The sequence below is a fragment of the Macrobrachium nipponense genome, chromosome 23 (genome assembly GCF_015104395.2).
Source record: "Macrobrachium nipponense isolate FS-2020 chromosome 23, ASM1510439v2, whole genome shotgun sequence".
Classification (NCBI taxonomy): domain Eukaryota; kingdom Metazoa; phylum Arthropoda; class Malacostraca; order Decapoda; family Palaemonidae; genus Macrobrachium; species Macrobrachium nipponense.
In genome coordinates, this window is record NC_061090.1 from 53,544,517 (window position 1) to 53,564,358 (window position 19,842).

At 39.3% G+C, this 19,842-nt stretch overlaps 1 protein-coding gene across 1 annotated transcript; it reads left to right on the forward strand.

Annotated features, from left to right (window-relative positions):
* The first annotated feature begins 288 nt into the window (after positions 1 to 288).
* LOC135197922 (N-terminal kinase-like protein) lies at positions 289 to 14,664 on the forward strand. Its single transcript, XM_064225171.1, is given in 8 exon segments — positions 289 to 402; positions 11,816 to 11,956; positions 12,176 to 12,304; positions 13,451 to 13,497; positions 13,499 to 13,629; positions 13,632 to 13,665; positions 14,146 to 14,236; positions 14,479 to 14,664. Coding segments are annotated over 8 exon segments (873 nt in total).
* Positions 14,665 to 19,842: the final 5,178 nt, after the last annotated feature.

Here is a 19,842-nt window from a genome sequence, read left to right on the forward strand (position 1 = left end):
GTACTAAGTTGGCAAAATCCCCTCTTTTGTCAAGATGCGGCCAACTCTATCTATGAGGAAGGCCATCAAGAATCTGGAGAACTGGCTCCTGGTTAAGAAGGAGGCAGGTAAGACGGTGTTTTTGTGTCCTCCGTCTAGATTGACAGGTAAGCCGGGTGTCTGGTACGACACGAAGGAACCCATGGGGTTAGGCCTTCCGGCTTCCGCAAACGCGGATTTTTCTGCTCTAGTAGAATCTTCTAGAAGACGCTCTCTACTGTCGGCTAAAGCGTCTGGGGAATGTGCGAGATGGACCATTTACTCAAGGGTCTATTTCGCACACTTGAAGTCTTCAACTTCATGGATTGGGCCTTAGGAGCTCTAGCAAAAAGAGCGCAAGATCCGGAGTTCGTGACTATGGAGGTATTATCAAGTGTCCTTTCATGCTTGGACAAGGCAGTCATGGATGGATCCACAGAAGTAGCATCTCTCTTTGGAGCAGGAGTGCTCAAAAAGAGATCAGTTTATAGCTCGTTTCTCTCCAATTCTGTTTCGCCATTACAGAGATCCTCTTTGCTTTTTTCTCCACTCTCGGAATACCTTTTTCCTCAGGAGACAGTGAGGGACATTTCCAGATCACTGTCGGAGAAAGCTACGCAGGATCTTCTTGCTCAGTCCGCCAAGAGGCTTAAACCGGCTGTGCCGATGGCTAAGAGAGAGGGAACAGCGAATAAGGTGTCTTTCCAACAGCCCTTTCGAGGAAGAACAACCTCAAGACCCGCAACTAAGAGTAGAAGGCCGTTCAAGAGAGGACGATCTTCTCGAAGGCCATTCTCGAAGCCGCAGTGAGACAGGAGTCCTCCAGACTCCAGTAGGAGCCAGACTTTTGAGGTTTGCGAAAGTCTGGGCTCAGAGAGGGGCGGACAACTGGTCCCTCTCGATCCTCGAGAGAGGATACCTGATCCCCTTCAGGGAAAAACCGCCCTTAACATCCACTCCAAGGGAGTTAGCGGCAAGATACAGAGATCCTTTAAAAAACCAAGCACTATTACATCTGGTGCAAACAGATGCTAGAAAAGAAGGCTATAGAAAAAGGTATTAGACATTCATTCACCAGGATTTTACAATCGCCTCTTTCTGGTACCAAAAGCCTCTGGGGAGTGGAGACCAGTGCTGGACGTAAGCGCTCTGAATCACTTTGTGATCAAAAACAACGTTCACGATGGAGACGACGTCGTCAGTTCTTTAGCGCTAAGAAAAGGGGATTGGTATGGTCATTGGATCTTCAAGATGCCTACTTTCATGTACCCATCCATCCCTCGTCCAGAAGGTATCTAAGATTTATGATACAGGGCCAAGTATTTCAGTTTCGCGCCCTTTGTTTCGGTCTTTCCACAGCTCCCCAAGTTTTCACGGGATTGATGAAAAATGTAGCACATTGGCTGCATTTAAAAAGGAATAAGGATATCGCTGTATCTCGACGATTGGTTGATTCGCTCGCAATCCAGGGATCAGTGTCTGGAGGACTAAGATCAACGTTGGACTTGACTCAGTCTCTGGGACTGTTAGTGAACCTCGGGAAATCCCAGATGGATCCCCAGCAAAGCATTGTCTATCTGGGGATTCTGATGGGATTCTCGGGGGTTTTCAAGTGTTTCCGTCCATAGAAAGACAGGAACGGTGCATTCTAAAAGTGAAGACCTTCTAGAGAAAGAACATGTCCGCGAGGGAATGGATGAGTCTTCTGGGGACCCTCTCCGCATTGGAACAGTTCGTTTCTCTAGGGAGGCTTCACATAAGACCTCTTCAATTCTTCTTGAAGGAGATTGGGACCCGGACCAGAAGAATCAGGATCTGTGGGAATCTTTTCCTCTGTCCAGAGAGATAAAGAAAAACCTCAGCTGGTGGTTAGAACCAGGCAGACTGAACGAGGGACTATCGCTGCAGTTACCGAACCCCTCCCTAGTGTTGTTTCACAGACGCATCGGAGACGGGATGGGGGGGCGACGTTGGGCCGAGAGAAGTGTCAGGCACCTGGATGTGGGGAACAGGTGTCCTGGCACATCAACGAGAAAGAGTTAGTGGCAGTGCATCTGGCTCTCAGGCAGTGGGAAGCCCAAGTCGCAAACTCAGTGTTGCAGGTAAATTCCGACAACACGACAGCTCTAGCCTACATAAGAAAAACAGGGGGGGACTCACTCCCTCTCACTGTACAAGAAGGGGCGAAAGAGCTTCTTCTATGGTCAAAGGAGCGGAACATCCACACTCTTGACGAGGTTTATACAAGGCGAGAAAAACGTCAGAGCAGACTTGTTGAGCAGGAGAGATCAAGTCATTTCCACGGAGTGGACTCTACACTCAGAGGTCTGCAATCAAATTGGAACCTATGGGGAAGGTCAAACATAGACCTGTTTGCAACTCATTGGAATGCCAGGCTGGAGAACTACTGCTCTCCGATTTCAGATCCAAGAGCAGTAGCGATAGACGGCCTCCTCCTAAATTGGGAAGGAATAGACGGCTACGCTTTTCCTCCTTTCAAGATCATAGGAAACGTAATAAGGAAGTTTGTTCTGACGAAAGGAGTAAAATTGACCCTAATCGCCCCGTTTGGCCAGCTCAAGAGTGGTTCACAGAGGTACTGGAATGGATGATAGATTTTCCAAGGTACCTTCCTTTACGGAACGATCTTCTCAGACAGCCCCACTTCGACAGATACCACAAAAACCTCCCCGCGCTAGGTCTGACTGCCTTCAGACTGTCGAAGGACTCGGTCAGAGCGAAGGGGTTTTCACGCGCTCTGCTGCAAAGGCAATTGCAAGGGCCAGGAGACCGTCAACTATCACGCGTGTACCAGTCGAAGTGGGAAGTGTTCCGAAGGTGGGCCAGGAATCAGAATGTATCCTCTTCCAGTACCTCTGTGACGGAAATAGCAGATTTCCTCTTATATTTGAGACTAAAATGTAACCTTGCAGTCTCGACTATAAAGGTTATAAAAGTATGCTTTCCTTGGTGTTTAGACATACAGGGCTAAACATCACGGATGACAAAGATTTACACGATTTGATTAAATCATTTGAGACTTCGAAGTCCAAGACAGCCAGACCACCCAGCTGGAACCTGGATGTGGTACTGAGGTTTCTCATGTCAGAGAAATTTGAACCTCCCAATAACTCATCGTTCAGAGACTTGACTAGAAATCGATTTTTTCTCTTTGCATTAGCATCAGCTAAAAGGATTAGTGAACTCCAGGCTTTAGAAGGCACAGTGGGCTTCAGGAAGGATTCTGCAGTGTGTTCATTTAACCCCCTATTTTTAGCAAAAAATGAGAATCCTTCTAAGCCTTGGCCAAGGACGTTTGAAGTTAAAGGATTGACTTCCCTGGTAGGGAGAGAAATAGAGAGAACCTTGTGTCCGGTAAGGATCCTCAAGTTCTATCTAGAGAGGAAAAAAACAAATGGGAGGAAACTCAGAGAGCCTTTGGTGCTCGGTAGAGATCGAGAAGAACGTGTCAAAGAATGCACAGGCATTCTTTATCAGAGAAACTATTAAAGAAGCACATATTGCCTGTGAAGAGGAATACCTCGGGCAGCTGAGAGTGAAAGCGCATGAGGTCAGAGCCGTAGCAACCTCATTAGCTTTCCACAAGAATATGTCGTTAAACGACTTAATTGGATCCACATATTGGAGATGCAATTCTGTGTTTGCGTCTAACTATTTGAGAGATGTACGTGTGACTTTATGTTTAGATAGATTAGGAATTTTAATCTTGTGGTGTTGTTTTTATGGTCGATTGAAAGTGGTCAGGAAAAAGTACCATTTTCAATTCGTAGTGTATAACAAAGTAGTGTGGTCAGGTGGTCGAGATTGGTTGTTTTCATGCTCCTTGTAATGTTTTGGACCTAGGCTCTGTCTTGTAAGAGGGTTAGTCCCCGTTGATACGACAAAGGTGAAGGCTCTACCATGTAAGTGGGATAGGCCCCATTGGTATGATCCAAATAAGGCTCTGTCGAGTAAGCGGGCTCGCCCCCATTGACATGATCCAGAAGGGTTCTCAGTGACAGGTCTCATCCTCACTGGAACTCTTGAGGCAAGCAGACTCATAGACAGTACTCATGAAGTCTTCTGCCCAATAAGGTAGGAAAAAGGCAAGGTATTTAAGTTTATTTATAGTACCTACAAAAAAACAAAAGTTGTTTCCCTGTTTTTGAATTGCTATTCATATTGAGTAACTATCTCTTACCCTCCTCCAAGGGTGCCAATCAGCTAAGTATATATCTGCCGGGTAAGTTGCATGTGTAAAAATGAAATTGTTAAGATACAATAAAGTTTTACACATACTTACCTGGCAGATATATACGTTTAATGGCCCACCCATCCTCCCCTCAGGAGATAGGGGGAAGAAAAATTCTGTCAGAAAACGGGAATGATTCCTATTACCGCCACCCAGCGGCGGTAGGGGGTGATCACCTGACCTACCTGTAGCGTGTGCCGCGAGTTTTGAATTCTGTCGGACGTCAGAGACATAAGCTAAGTATATATCTGCCAGGTAAGTATGTGTAAAACTTTATTGTATCTTAACAATTTCATAATTGTTAAAATGAAGAAGTCTCTTTCAACGAAAATAGCTTTTAAAAAAGGTTCAAGATTGGATGGAGTCTAGAAAAGGGCAAAGAAAGACTTCTTTTGCCCAGCCTCTGTCAAGACTATGCGCAAGGCAGGCATTGGGTGGGATACAAGTAAACATATCGGTTGTAAGAATTCTCGCATCAGAATAAGGTACTTTTCCAGTCTGGTCGATGCTCCAAGGAGGTCTCTCCTTTCGTCAACAAAAGTTGCGCGAAGTCCTGATGAAATGGACTACCATCGGAAGAGCTCTCATTCATTAGTCAGAGTCTCTTCCACGAAATAGAATGAAGTTTAGGTACAATAACATAAGAAGGTTTGAACTGTCATTTTCGGTCCTCGGTTTTCACATGAGAAGATTCCTCGAATAATTTTAATCGTTCGTTTTGGAAGAACGAATACAGTATATTTTCACTCTCTCTCTTCCTTGCAGAGGAAAGAATGTAGTAGAGAATTAGCTGTCCAAGTGATTACAATACTTTTGTATTTTATCTTTGCGTTATATTACTACTGCATGGATCAAGTCATATACGCACATCGTAGTTACTGATACGGATAGTAACCGAAAGGACTCGTATTCTAAGTGTACTTAATCGGTCCTTCCTGCAAACTTCTAGGAGTTTCCGGTGTAAGGACAACGCTAAAATGTATTGTTACAACAACACCAACTCAGCTTCTGCATCTAGCGTATTCGGTTTCGCTTAAATAGGCCTGCTTGAGAATTCTCTTCTAATCAATGATAGTAAACAGACCTATTCCTTCGTAGAATAGAGTAGCTGGTAACTCAGGCAGAGTAGTGCGAGACGACTATTGATAGCTGCTGTCGTTGTAGATGACGCAGTATATTTAATCGGTACTCCCTACAACCTTCCAGGAGTTTCCGATTTAGCTGTATTTAGCGGTATTACTGTCTCGCTTAAATATGCCAACTTGAGAGTTTCGTGCTGTTCAAATAATGAAAAATCTATTCCTTCGTAATATGGAGTAGCTGGCAACTCAGGCACAATACTGCGAGAAGGTGAACGTAAGCTGCTGTAACTGTACACCAACTCAGTATCAGCTAGCTTGCTATTGTGCGCGGTCGTTTAAGTCTCTCTCTCCCGCGGGATTGATTGACGAACCGTATCTCTGCCCTACAATCACAGACTTTGCCTAGGATTGAGGGAGATTCTAACATGCATTGAATAAACATTTCCTTCGTTTGCAAAACAATTTTTAACAGATATCTATTAGGCTTTTTGGTGCTGTTTACTGCACTGTAACAGAATTCTGTACGAGTTTACCGCAGCATAGCATTATAATAATGCTCTCCGTAGTTATGAAGAGCGCCAGCCTTCTTTAGGGAAGGAAGCATGCTTAAGAGAGGTAATGGATGAATCTGCTGGGGACCATTTCCTCGCTGAAAGAAGCTTCTTTTCCCTGAAAGGACTGCAATTCAGACCTCTACAGTTTTGTACTTCCAGAAAACTGAAGTAACATCAAAGATCGAGTAATGATTCTGAACATCTCTCAGTGGTTCAGTGATCACCTCAAGTGATAGCGAGATGGTGCCAGGCATCCTGACAGAGGTTCAGAGGTCCTGCCACATAATCTAAAAGAATTGGAAGCAATTTGGTTGACTCTCCAGTTCCTCGAAGAATGAGTTTTGGCCATTTTCGAGTGGTTCAGATCAACTCGACAATTCCACAGCTCTCTCACATCTCAAGAAGAGAGAGCCATTGATGGCCACAGGCACGGAACGTATCGATCCTCCAGAGGTTAGCTGCACGATTGAAGGAAGTCCGTGCAAAGCTTCTCTATCGACGGCAGCAACTACTGACGTCTGAGTATTCTTTCCTTAGAAGTATGTCAAAAGTCGTGGGCTACTCTAATAGCCTCACTTCGAGAGGTATCTCTAAACCGTTCGGCTCTGAGTCTGACTGCGTTCAGACTGTCAAGAAAGTGACCAGAATAAGAGGTTTTTCAAGACTAATGGCTAGTGTCATTACCAAGATAAAGCAGTTCTGCCTATCTTTGCAGTGTACCAATCGGAATGAGGCCGTTTCTGGAGATAGGGCAGGAAGAATGGTTTTTCCTCCACCTCGACCTTTGTGAATTAACATTACCTCTTCCTTTCGGTAAGAAGAATGGGATGTACTAGCAGTCTCAACTATTGTAGAATACGGAAGTAGGTTGTTGGCGGCCTTTACGCTCAGATATTTGGATCTGTCAAACAACAAAAGCCCTTTACGATCTATGAGGTCTGTGGAAATCTCGAAATTGTAAATATATTTCCTGTGTAACTTTTTGCATGTGACCAAAATTCTAACCACTCTAGATAAGACAAAGAGGGTTAGTGAGGTTTAATACATCATCAGAGGTTTTTGGCTTTAGAGGACATAATGCGGTGTGTTCTCTAAGCCTTTTGTTTTTACAAAGAATGAAAACCTGTTTAATCCTTGGCCCAGAAGCTTGGAAATCAAGGGGTGCTATGGATTATTAGGCAAGAAACAGAGAGAGTCCTGTGACCTGTCAGGGCCCTCAAGTTTTATCTAGTTAAAACTAAAGAAAGTGGAGGTCCTTCGGACAATCTGCGGTGTTTCGTAAAAAGACCAGACTTGCCCAGGTTGAAGAACACCCTGGCGTTATTGTTGATGAGTTCTTTTAAAGAAGCTCATTCGTCATGTTTGGACAAAGATTTGAAATCTTTTAACTGAATGTTCACGAGGTGAGGGCGCGGCCTCGGAAGCATTTCAACAGAGCATGGCACTCAGTATCATCCTGAGTGCCACGTTTTTAGCGAAGCAACTTTGTGTTCATTTCACAATACCTGTGGGATGTGAAGACGACATATAAGATTTGCTGCTCGCTAGGGCCATACGTGTCTACAGACACAATCTTGGAGGCAAGAAGTATCACTCATCCTATCCTATAGAAAATGGTTAGGAAGAGTTTTTAATTATGTTTATTGGTTGGTTGGCCGCCAGTAGCGGTCTTCTCATCCTTAAGCCTTAGTTAGATATCCTTAACTTTGGCTATTGTTGGTCAGGTGGTGATATATATTACTTCTTAGCCCTCATGGTATGGTCAATATGGTCTAGTCACATTGTGGTCACGCTCCCGTTGACAGATCATCTAGAACTCGCCAGCTACATAGGTCACTACCTTGCTGGAGACTCTAGTAAAGCAGTAGCAGACTTGGGTGACAATAATCACGAAGTCAGCTATGCTAACAGGTAAGGAACCAAGATGTCTATCATCTGCACGCAATGTGTTTCCTAAAATCCTTTTCTGTCCCTCCCCACCTCCAAAGGTGGGATTCAGCTATATATATATCTGCTGGGTAAGTTTCATGAACAAAATGATATTGTTAAGATACCATAAAGTTTGTTCATACGTTACCTGGGGCAGATATATATATCAAAAGTACCCACCCACCTCCCCTCAGGAGACAGTGGGAATAGAAAATCTGGATAGAAAATGGGAATGGTTCTTGACTCCCGCCTCCCAGCGGCAGGAATGGGTACTAACCACCTGGCCGACCACTGCGTGTGCCGGGAGTTTTGAAATTTCTGTCAGACTTCGGAGAAATACAGCTATATATATATATCTGCCAGGTAAGTATGAACAAACTTTATTGTATCTTAACAATATCATGTTTTATATCCGCTGAATTATACTTGTAAGTAATTATAGTTAAAAAAAAAATTATACTTACTAACAGTATCCTTATCAGGTCTCACTTTGCTGAAGGCACTGAGCAGAACCCACAGATTTATTTATGTACATATATGTATATATACAACATGATACGGCCTCCTTCATATTAATCATGAATTCCACACTATCATAACATGCAGAAATGGTTAAAAAAAAAGCTTATATAATTTTTCTTAAGTATACTTGCCGAATGTAAGGGTGCAACCGCTACTTGGGGTTTTCTGGACCCCGGGAGTACTGGTACCGGCCCTAGTATTCCCCTACCTGGGCCAGCAAAGGGTTTCCCTCCCTGTTTATGAACCCAGTCCCATAAACCAGCACAGCCCAGCAAGAAAAAGTGAAATGTGAGAATACAGGTGCTCTTTCACTCCATCCCACTCTTCAAAGAGTGTCTCAGGGGTCTCAGGAAAGTAACTCTGGCTGATATCTGTTATTTAATACATAATTAAGTTGTTGGGTAAAAGTATTTAAGGACCTGGAGTAAATAGTGGTTGTGTGTTATTGTACTGAAGATGCTCTACAAAATCTGCACACTTATTTTTTATGCACGCATATTAATCACAGTAGTCAAAGAATCACCTCACTTATCTTGTACAAGGAGGCTCTGTGACTATAAAGTTCAGATATTGTTGATAGTTATTTAGAAAAGTATGAATTCTTGAGTAAGCCTTCCTTCAGAGGATTTAGTTGTATATTAACCCTTAAACGCCTATTGGATGTATTTTACGTCGAGATAAATTGTCTGTCGGGTGCCGATTGGATGTACTTTACGTCGACATAACTTTTGAATCACACGCCTTGGGGGATGCTGGGAGTTCACGGATCAAGGTGTTGTGTTGTTTACAATCGTTACGCAGGCGCACAAGCGCGAATTTCTTTCTTATCGCACTAAAAAGTATCAGTGACACATCTCAGAAATTATTTTGTCACTTTGACATAATTTTTGCACCATTTTAAATTAGCCGTTACATGAAGTATTATATATGAAAATGTGTGCAATTTCATGTAGAATACAACTAAGAAATACTCATGATTGTAGCTTTTATCAGTTTTGAAATATTTTCATATAAATAATGATAAGTGCCAAAATTTCAACCTTTGGTCAACTTTGACTCTACCGAAATGGTCAAAAAACACAATTGTAAGCTAAAACTCTTATATTCTAGTAATATCCAATCATTTACCTTCATTTTGCAACAAATTGGAAGTCTCTACCCGCACAATTTTCGATTTATGGTGAATTTATGAAAAAAAACTTTTTCCTTACGTCCGCGCGGTAACTCTTCAGAAAAAATCATACATGCGATTGTCGTAATGTTTGCACCATTTTAAATTAGCCGTTACATAATGTTTTATGTATGGAAATGTGCACAATTTCATGCACAATACAACTAAAAACAACCCATGGTTGTAGCTTTTATCAGTTTTGAAATATTTTCATATAAATAACGATAAGTGCCAAAATTTCAACCTTCAGTCAACTTTGACTCTACAGAAATGGCCAAAAAATGCAATTGTAAGCTAAAAATCTTATATTCTAGTAAAATTCAATCATTTACCTTTATTTTGCAACAAATTGGAAGTCTCTAGCACAATATTTCGATTTATGGTGAATTTATAAAAAAAAAAAAACATTTTCCTTACGTCCGCTCGGTAACTCTTCCGAAAAAATCATACGTGCGATTTTCGTAATGTTTGCACCATTTTAAATTAGCCGTTACATAAAGTTTTATATATCAAAATGTGTGCAATTCTATGTAGAATACAACAATAAATAATTGAAGGTTGAAGCTTTTCTCATTTTTGAAATATTTGCATATACGTAAATCACGATAAATAGAAAAAAAACCATGTTTGGTCAACTTTGACTCTACGGAAATGGTCGAAAAACGCAATTGTAAGCTAAAACTCTTACAGTATAGTAATATTCAGTCATTTATCTTCATTTTGAAACAAATTCGAAGTCTCTAGCACAATATTTAGATTTATGGTGAATTAAAAAAAAAAACTTTCCTTCCCTCCGCACGAGGATTCTCCGCCGCAAATCTCTGAAATGCGTACGTCGCATTCTCAGAATATTTGCTCCATTTCATATTAGGCGTTTCTTAGAGTTTTATATATGAAAATGTGCGCAATTTCATATAGAAATAAACAAAAAAATAAAAAAAATTAAGGAACGGTAGTAGCGTTTTCCTCATTTTTGGAAATATTTGCCTATAAAAAAATTATAAAAAAAATTCGACATTCAGTCAACTTTAACTCGTCTGAAATGGTCAAAAACTGCAATTGTAAGCTAAAACTCTTACAGTATAGTAATATTCAATCATTTATCTTCATTTTGAAACAAATTGGAAGTCTCTAGAACAATATTTAGATTTATGGTGAGTTTTTGAAAAAAACATTTTGTTATGTCCGCGCGTTACGAAATAAATCTAATGTTTGGTCAACTTTGACTCTACGGAAATGGTCAAAAAACGCAATTGTAAGCTAAAACTCTTACAGTATAGTAATATTCAGTCATTTATCTTCATTTTGAAACAAATTCGAAGTCTCTAGCACAATATTTAGATTTATGGTGAATTTAAAAAAAAAAACTTTCCTTCCCTCTGCACGAGGATTCTCCGCCGCAAATCTCTGAAATGCGTACGTCGCATTCTCAGAATATTTGCTCCATTTCATATTAGGCGTTTCTTAGAGTTTTATATATGAAAATGTGCGCAATTTCATATAGAATACACAAAAATAATTGAAGGTAGTAGCTTTTCTCATTTTTGAAATATTTGCCTATAAAAAAAATATAAAAAAATTTGACATCAGTCAACTTTTAACTCGTCTGAAATGGTCAAAAACTGCAATTGTAAGCTAAAACTCTTACAGTATAGTAATATTCAATCATTTATCTTCATTTTGAAACAAATTGGAAGTCTCTAGGAACAATATTTAGATTATGGGTAAGTTTTGAAAAAAACATTTTGTTATGTCCGCGCGTTACGAATTCATGCATCATTTTGTGATAATATTTTCTCTGTGTTGCTTTGATCGTTTTACAATGTGTTATATACCAAAATGATTGCAATTTAGTGTAAAAAAAAAAATTAACTCGTTAGTTTTAACCATTTTGCTCACAGCGCGATTTGAATACAATTATATATGAAATTTTGTTTTTGCGGTATCATATATCGCATTATTTATATATGAAGATATTTTTTTCATTTCTGATGGTTGCATACTAAACTTCAGGCAATGAAAAAAGGAGCCAAAAATGAACTCTTAATCTTGAAAACTATGCGCGCTGTGATTTTTTTGAAAAAAATATTTTTTCCGCTTCAGCGCTCACTCTGAGACCCCCTCGGCGTATGGGAGACGATTTTTATTATACCCCTTCGGCGTCTATGGGTTAATAGATGAGATGGGTGGTTTTTGAGTGTTTAGAAAGTATAAATTCTTGTAAGATTGTGTTCTTTCAAATTATGTCACTATTTTTTTTTTATAAACAGCATAATTTTTGTTTTAGCAAAATGGAGAGGAAGTGAGCATTTTCATCTGTGATTCAAAGGATGGTAATACCACACATCTAGACGTTGCTAAAAGTGCCATAAAGCGTTTAAAAACCTTGAGACATCCCTGCATTCTCACCTATGTTGACAGTTTAGAGGTAGGTAAATTTGTATTTCTTGTGTGATTAATATAGTTAACTCTGAACAATTATATTTTACTGATAATAATGAATGTTTAATATTTTAATGGCTTTATATGTTGATCAGCTCTTCTCTTACAACCAGTATATTTTTCATATTTTGTTTTACTTGGAAAACAATATTGATGAAATAGTCACTGTATATATTGTACTGTATATCTGTATTTCTTTTCACAGAGCGATAAATTAGTATATTTAGTAACAGAGCCAGTCACACCTTTTGTTATCATGGCTTATCAAAAGAAAGTAATTCTTAACCAGGCTCAGCGTAGTACTGCTCTTTCTTGGGGCTTGTTTCAAGTAACGGTATGTATCTTAAGTAGTAGTTGCTTCCATACTACAGAAAAATTCAAAGATAATGGCCAGTCTTTCATAAATGCAATGTATAACTACCTTTAAAAAATCTCCTTTTACTTTAACATACCTGTTTATTTAATAATTTATTAATTTCTGTTTTTTTCCTATAATAGATCTCTTCTTTCTGTTTTGATTTCTATTACCTTGTTATTTCGTTAAATGTACGTACACCATATTCTACATGAATCCACTATTGGTTATCAATAATCACAAAAAGAACTCTTATTTGATACCCTTTGTTTAATAAGATACTAGTATAGAGGGCTGCAATGAGAATTATATGAATAGTTTGGAAAATTTGCGAAAATTAAACTCAAAAATTATCTTCAGAAATTTATTTTGAAAATAAAGTATCAGATACTAGAATAGTTTTAATAAGTTAACTTTTATGGGTCATATGGGAAGTAAGTGTCTACTTTGTTCTGTTCACTCTTGTTCTATTCACTCTCTGTCAGAGCTTCCATCCAAGCTGCAGCTATTTTTCTTACTCTCTCATTCCCTGCTTCACAGTCTTGATGGTACCAGTGTTTCTTCGCTTTCACCTCTCCCCTATTTTTGTCCTCATATACACTTTCCCATCTCAGTTAAGCAAGTGCAGACAAACTCTGTCCCTGATGAATCATCAGACTCTTTCATGCTTTGAACCATTTCAATGCACCGGTTGAAATATCCTTGTAACCTAGCTACAACCTGATGAGCCATCGAGCATGATTCGATTAGTCTCCATGGACTTTTTTCCTAATAACTTCCTATAAATAAAACCAATTTTCATTGAGTCCTTCTACCCCCAAAATTAAAAGGTTCTCCACTTCCCACTCTCTCCCATTTGCCTCTCTTATCATGTACAGAATTATATTTAATGTGTTTTTTAATGGATAGTAATGCATTAATGATTGTCACTATATATGTAAGCTGTTTTATATGGTAATAGTATAATATATTATACTGTAATCATTAATGCATGATTCATAATTGTAGTATGAGGCTTATTTAATCAAGCATTTTGTATTAAATTTAAAGTTTGACATAGTATACTAAAAATATATTTAAGTTTTTCTTTTAATTTTCTAATATTTTTTCAATCCTTTGTTATAGAAAGGTCTAAGTTTTTTGAACAATGATGGCAAATTAATCCACTACAATGTGTGGAAGTAGTGTATTTGTGACACCTGGTGGAGAATGGAAATTAGGTGGGGTAGAATATGCAAATCCTGATTCATCGGTCTTCCCGGTAAAAATTTTACCTCAAACTCGATGTCTACATCCACCCGAGAATCTGATCCTTCGAGAATGCGTACAACAACAAAGTGGTGAGTGACTCTTATTGGTATTCTTGATGTTAGAATTGTACTTGTGTTTTTCAGCCAGTCATTAGGAAAATTTCACATTCCAGTCTGTGTAGTATGTTCATTTTACCTTATCACCTTTGGGTAAAAACACAGAACATGACATATGTAAATAGTTATTATTTTTCCACTGAAATTAATGTGCTAATTTTCTTTCTTCACAGTCACTAAATTTATTGCATGATAGGCTAATTCCAAACTGCTTTATTACTGGTATTAATCATTGATGGAGTCATGGTCAGTAAACGCACCATACTTTATAGTGATTGTAATAACAAAAATTGAAATCCTGTAATAACTTATGTCTTGTCTTTTTCTTTCTGTCGTTGAGAATTTTTGGAAAATGACTAAGTCTTATGTTTCTGTCCAAGTATTTTGATTCTTGTTCACAAGGTTTTAGTAATCTTTGCATAATTTCCAGATGAGAGTTGTCTGAATTTGCAGGGCAGCAGATATGTGGGGTCTTGGTTGTCTCATATGGGAAGCTTTTAATGGCTTGCTTGATCAGAGCTTTTCTCTTAAAACTACATCAAAGGTGAGTAAACGGAATAGCTGTCAGGGATAAACTTTAAAGTCTGCTTAAATATTTATGATGATTCTGTTAAAATATGTTATGCTCTGAATAATACTTTGATTGAATTTTTCAAGCTATTTATTTTATCATAATATATCGATTGACCTGTTCACTGTTCATATGCAAGCAACCCATTACTGTATATAGTTCACAAGTACAAATCTCTATAACAGTTATGTTTCTTATTACTTTTCCAAATTTAGATACCGAAAACCTTGGTAGGAACATACACACAATTGGTTGGTGCAAATCCGGCAGCCCGTCCTAACCCACAAACTGTAGTTGACAATCTGAGGCAACCGGGAAACTATTTTCACAATGACCTGATTGAGACGCTACTGTTTCTAGAAGAAATTCAAATTAAGGATGCCACTGAGAAACAGAAGTAGGTCACTTAGATGATGTGTTTGTTTATTAATATTTTTGTAATCTTTAGTAATTATTTGCATCATAAGTATCATTCATATCCCTGGAAGTCACTGTTTAATTAAACTGAATACATAACAATGCAATATGTATACAGTAACCTTTCGTTGCTTTCGTTATAGGTTCTTGGGGATGTCTCCAAAGCTTGAAAACATACCTGATTTTGTAGCCACCAACAAAATTCTACCTGCAGTTTTAACTGCTCATGAGTTCTCCAATGTGGGCTCTGTTGTCCTTACTCCTCTTTTCAAGGTAAATTCAGTTGTTTTGCAGTAAGTTTTTATTCAGCAAATCCATGTTGTACCTTTGTTAGTAATGGTGAGTCATTGTTTTACTTCTAACACTTTTTTAAAACTTATTCTTTACCCTCTTGTAAGGAGTTGAATTTTAATTGTGAAAATAATTTTTTCTTCAGTTTTTAAAGCTTAACACATCCTTCAACACATTCTTCAAATTTTCCCTTTTTTGAAAATTTAATTGTTCAACTTTTAGATCGGCAAATTACTTGATGAAGCAGAGTACCAGCGGCAGATCCTTCCTTGTGTTGTGAAACTTTTCTCGTCGAGTGATAGAGCAACAAGATTGAAACTTTTACAACAAATTGAAATGCTGGCTGATCACATGAATCCAGCAACAGTTAATGACCAAGTCTTCCCACAGCTAATAGCAGGATTTTTAGATACCAATCCTACAATACGAGAACACACTGTAAAGGTAAGGAATGCTGTTCATAGGTGTATTGCTATTTTCAACAATCCATGAATAAATGTTAGTATTACATAATTGTGAATGATTTTAAGATAACAAGGTATTGGGGCAACAAATCCACAATTATATATGGGTACTACAAAATTATTTATTAAAATAAATCTTTACAGACTGCTATCTGAAATCTGTTTGACTGAAAAGGGGAATTGAACAGAATCCCAAAACCTCTTGGTTTAGATTTATTCTAAATATATTTGTACCCATACATAACTGTGGATTTGTTTCTCCATTTCAAGGCTCCTTCTACTATGAGTATTTTTTAATACTATACCTTGTTCAAAAACGTTGGAATATTAAAAAATGGGTAGTAATCCCAGCAACATATGTTAACCTTAAATGCCGAGGCGGTATTTTAAAAAATCGTCTACCCGTATGCCAAACGGCCGGCGTTCGCGGTGGTGCGCCCGAAAGCGGAATATTTTTTTTTTTTTTTTTTAAATCACAGCACACTTAAGTTTTCAAAGAATTAAGAGTTCATTTTTGGCTCATTTTTTTGCCATTGCCTGAAGTTTAGTATGCAACCATCAGAAATGAAAAAAAAAATCATTATCATATATAAATATTGGGATATATGACATCGTGAAAAAAAATTTCATATATTTGTATACAAATCGCGCTGTGAGCAAATCGGTCAAAGCTAACAAGTATTTTTTTCGTTGTATTTGGTGCACTAAAATTGCGATACATTTGGGTATATAACACATTGTAAATGATCAAGGCAACACAGAGAAAATATTATCACAAAATGATGCATGAATTCGTAACGCCCAGACGTAAAAAAAAAAGCTTTTTTAAAAAATTCAAAATTCCATAAAATCGAAATATTGTGAACAAGAGACTCCTGTTGTTGCAAAATGAAGGTACCGTAATTGATTGAATTTATTCTAGACTGTAAGTGTTGTAGCTTACAATTGCAGTTTTTGACCATTTTGGTAGAATTAAAGTTGACCGAAGGACGAATTTTTTCTATTTATCGTTATTTATATAAAATATTTCAAAACTGATTAAAGCTACAACCATGGGTTGTTTTTCGTTGTGTTCTGCATGAAATTGCACACATTTTCATATATAAAACTTTATGTAACGGCTAATTTAAAATGGTGCAAACATTACGACAATCGGACAAAAAAATTTCTGTTTTTTTTAGGAAGAGTTACCGCGCGGACTTAAGGAAATTTTTTTTTTTTTTTCATAAATTCACCATAAATCGAAATATTGTGCTAGAGACTTCCAATTTGTTGCAAAATAAAGGTAAATGATTGAATATTACTAGAATATAAGAGTTTTAGCTTACAATTGCATTTTGTTCATGAAACTTACCTGTCAGATATATATATAGCTGTATTTTTCCGAATCCGACAGAAATTTAAAAACACTTACGACACACGCAGTGGGAGTCAGGTGGTTAGTACCCTTCCCATTTCCCGCCGCTGGGAGGCGGGTATCAGGAATCATTCCCATTATTTTTCTATTCATAATTTTTCTGTCGCCGGTGCTGGAACACCTGTTTCCAGTACCTCCGTCTTAGATTTTGGAAACTTCATTGCCGCTAAGTATCCTATTGTCTTTTAATTTATTTACTTGGATTTGTGGCTAGACATACGCTATCTTAAATTGATTTGAATTTGATTCATTTTTGCATAAGATATCTGAATCTAGTTAGGCTAGTTTTCAGAGGGTGTTGTCTGCAAAGATAGGGTGTGGCTACCGAAAGCTTCGGTAGATCCGCACTTGGTATGCACGAGGGGTATGAGTCTTGCTTCTTGGTTGAGATTTGTCATGTGAGGAGTGTGAGACTGTCTATTCCGTAAGTAAAGGACGTATGATTCGTATGTACGCAATTAATCAGTAAACATGTCTAATTCCGTAAGGAAAACGTATGATTTCGTATGTACGCAATTAATCAGTAAACAAAAGTCACGGGTAGTGAACCTGCTAACCTTCCTGTAGACTTTTTTTTTTTTTGCCTAACCCTGTAGTATGGCCTACGGGTTATGAATTTGTCTGCGAGAGGTGATCGCTCTCCTTCATTGTTGTGAAGATGCTACTTCTGTTATTGTTTCTCATAACCCTGTAATGTTGCCTTCGGGCCCTAAACAGTGTCTGTAGAGGTTATTGCCCTTTCTCTAATACTCTTTCGATTCGTATCTTAGAATCGAAAGTGCTTGCTTTAGAGAGCAAGTAGCGAAAGTGGCTAAGTGCAGTGACAGTGCCTCTTGTGTAGTGGAGGGTGCGTCAGATCGGCCTTATTTCGCCTCTAGGCCGGACCTCTGCTTGACTCCCAGGACCCGGGGAGAGAGCATGTCGAAAGCCGAAGGAGGGTTACGAGGAACCCCCACCGATCTGGCGTGCCTTCGGCAGTTTCTGATGAAATCCCCAGACTGCCTAAGTGCGTGCACGTGCACGAATCCTGAAGGATTGCTTCTCGCCTCCGAAGCGTCCTCCCCCGCGCAGGGGTTGGAGCTTTCGAAGGACTCGCGGCTCTAAATAGAAGCTTTGTAGAGGAGGACGCTTCACTTCCTCTCTCTCTCTCTCGTTATGCGTTCCAGTGAGAAGTAAGAAGGCGAACGTCGCCTGATCACGTGTACGTCTTTCCACCGAGAAATATGAAATGGAAGTCTTAGTAGCAGGACGCGAACGCTTTTGAGAGCGGACGTCCGAGTTTGTTACTGTGAGAATAAAGAAGGCGTTCCCTCGCCAGTCGCCCCTCGTATTCTCGCACGATCGACCCTTCTCCTGAGACTGGTTTCGTGCAGTCGGATTTCTCTCCGAGATGTATCTCGCTTGTTTTGACGCCTGTCAGGAGCGTGACGCTTTTCTGCACGCTTCTTTTGACGCTCGGCTTGGACGGGCACGTTCGGATGGACGCCAGGCGCGCGGGTGCACGCCAAGCGCGCACCCCCAGTGTTTTTTTTACGCCGAGCGCACTCCGCGCGCGCCAGTGGACGCCGAGCGTGCTCGCTGCTGGCCAGTGGACGCCGAGCGTGCTCCACTGCTCGCCAGTGGACGCCGAGCGCGCGCGCCAGCGCACGCCAGGTGTGTCGTCTGGCTGAACGTTTCTATTGAACTCTTCAAGCTCTTGTTTACGATTTGGGCCTCAAGAATTTTTACCTCTACCTTCGGTGATACCTTATACCTCACATGCAAAGAATGTGAAGTAAGCAGTGCTTCGGAGGAAGCTTAAAGTGAACAGACAACTTCGTCTTCGAAACCCAGCAAGACCTCGGGTTTCGTGAATTCAAGAGATCTCTGTCAATATTTTATTGCTTTTCGCAAAGGTGGATGGAGTTAAGGAAAGCTCTAGGGAAGATCTCGTTTTCTCTACCGCAGTCAAGACTTTGCGATAATAGGCAGTTACGGGTTAGGTAAAGGCTCGAGTCCTGCACGTCAGGACTCTCGGCAATGTTCAGTAGGATTCTTGCAAAGGTACTCATCAAAAGGGACGCTCTTCAGGAAAGCGCAAGATAGGACTTCTTTTGCCATACTGCCAATAAATTTTAAGCTTTAGCAGGCTTTATTGTGAATACGGGAGAGGAAGCTGGTTGGAGAATTTCTTCCTCTTCCCAGGATAATTTTTGCAAGCTTTTTAGCCCATCTGAAAGGGTTTTTTTCAGATGATAGGTATTTGTTAGTTTCTAGTCGGGACTACGCTGCCGAATTGAACATCGTCGTTCACCCTGCCGTAAGCCTAGTCTCTTAACAGGATTCTTGCCCCTTCCTCGTTTGAGACGGGAATCGGAAAAATAAAATGCTCGACTTCCTGGATTACGTTTTGTCAATTCAGTGACTTTCCCCCATTGACAATATACTATCGTTTTGTCAAGTAAGTGGGTATCCCCTCATTGACAAAATATCTTTGTCCCGTAAATGGATTAGTTCTCATTGACAAACATCTCATTAACCTGATATTGCGTAAGCGAATAAGCTCTTATTGACAAGATTCGGAAGAGCTCTCATTCGTCATTCGCAGACTCGTACAAGAAATAGACTTGTAAGACTACGTCAATGAACGCTTATGTCAATAACATAAGAAGCTTGAGCGACTGCTTCGATTCTCTTAAGTTTTGTTCATGAAACTTGCCTGTCAGATATGTATGTAGCTGTATTTCCGAATTCAGCTATATATATATATATATATATATATATATATATATATCTGCCAGGTAAGTATGAACAAACTTTATTGTATCATAACAATATCATTTTGCTTTGCGTTATTTTATTTCTGGTTGGTTCAAGTCATATACGCTTGCTGTAGTTTACCTCTTCGAATGGCAACCGAGAGGTCTATTGTCTATTTTAAGGACATTTAATCGTTACTCCCTGCAGCCTTCCAGGAGTTTCCGATTTATCTTTTACCGTTGTATGGTAGT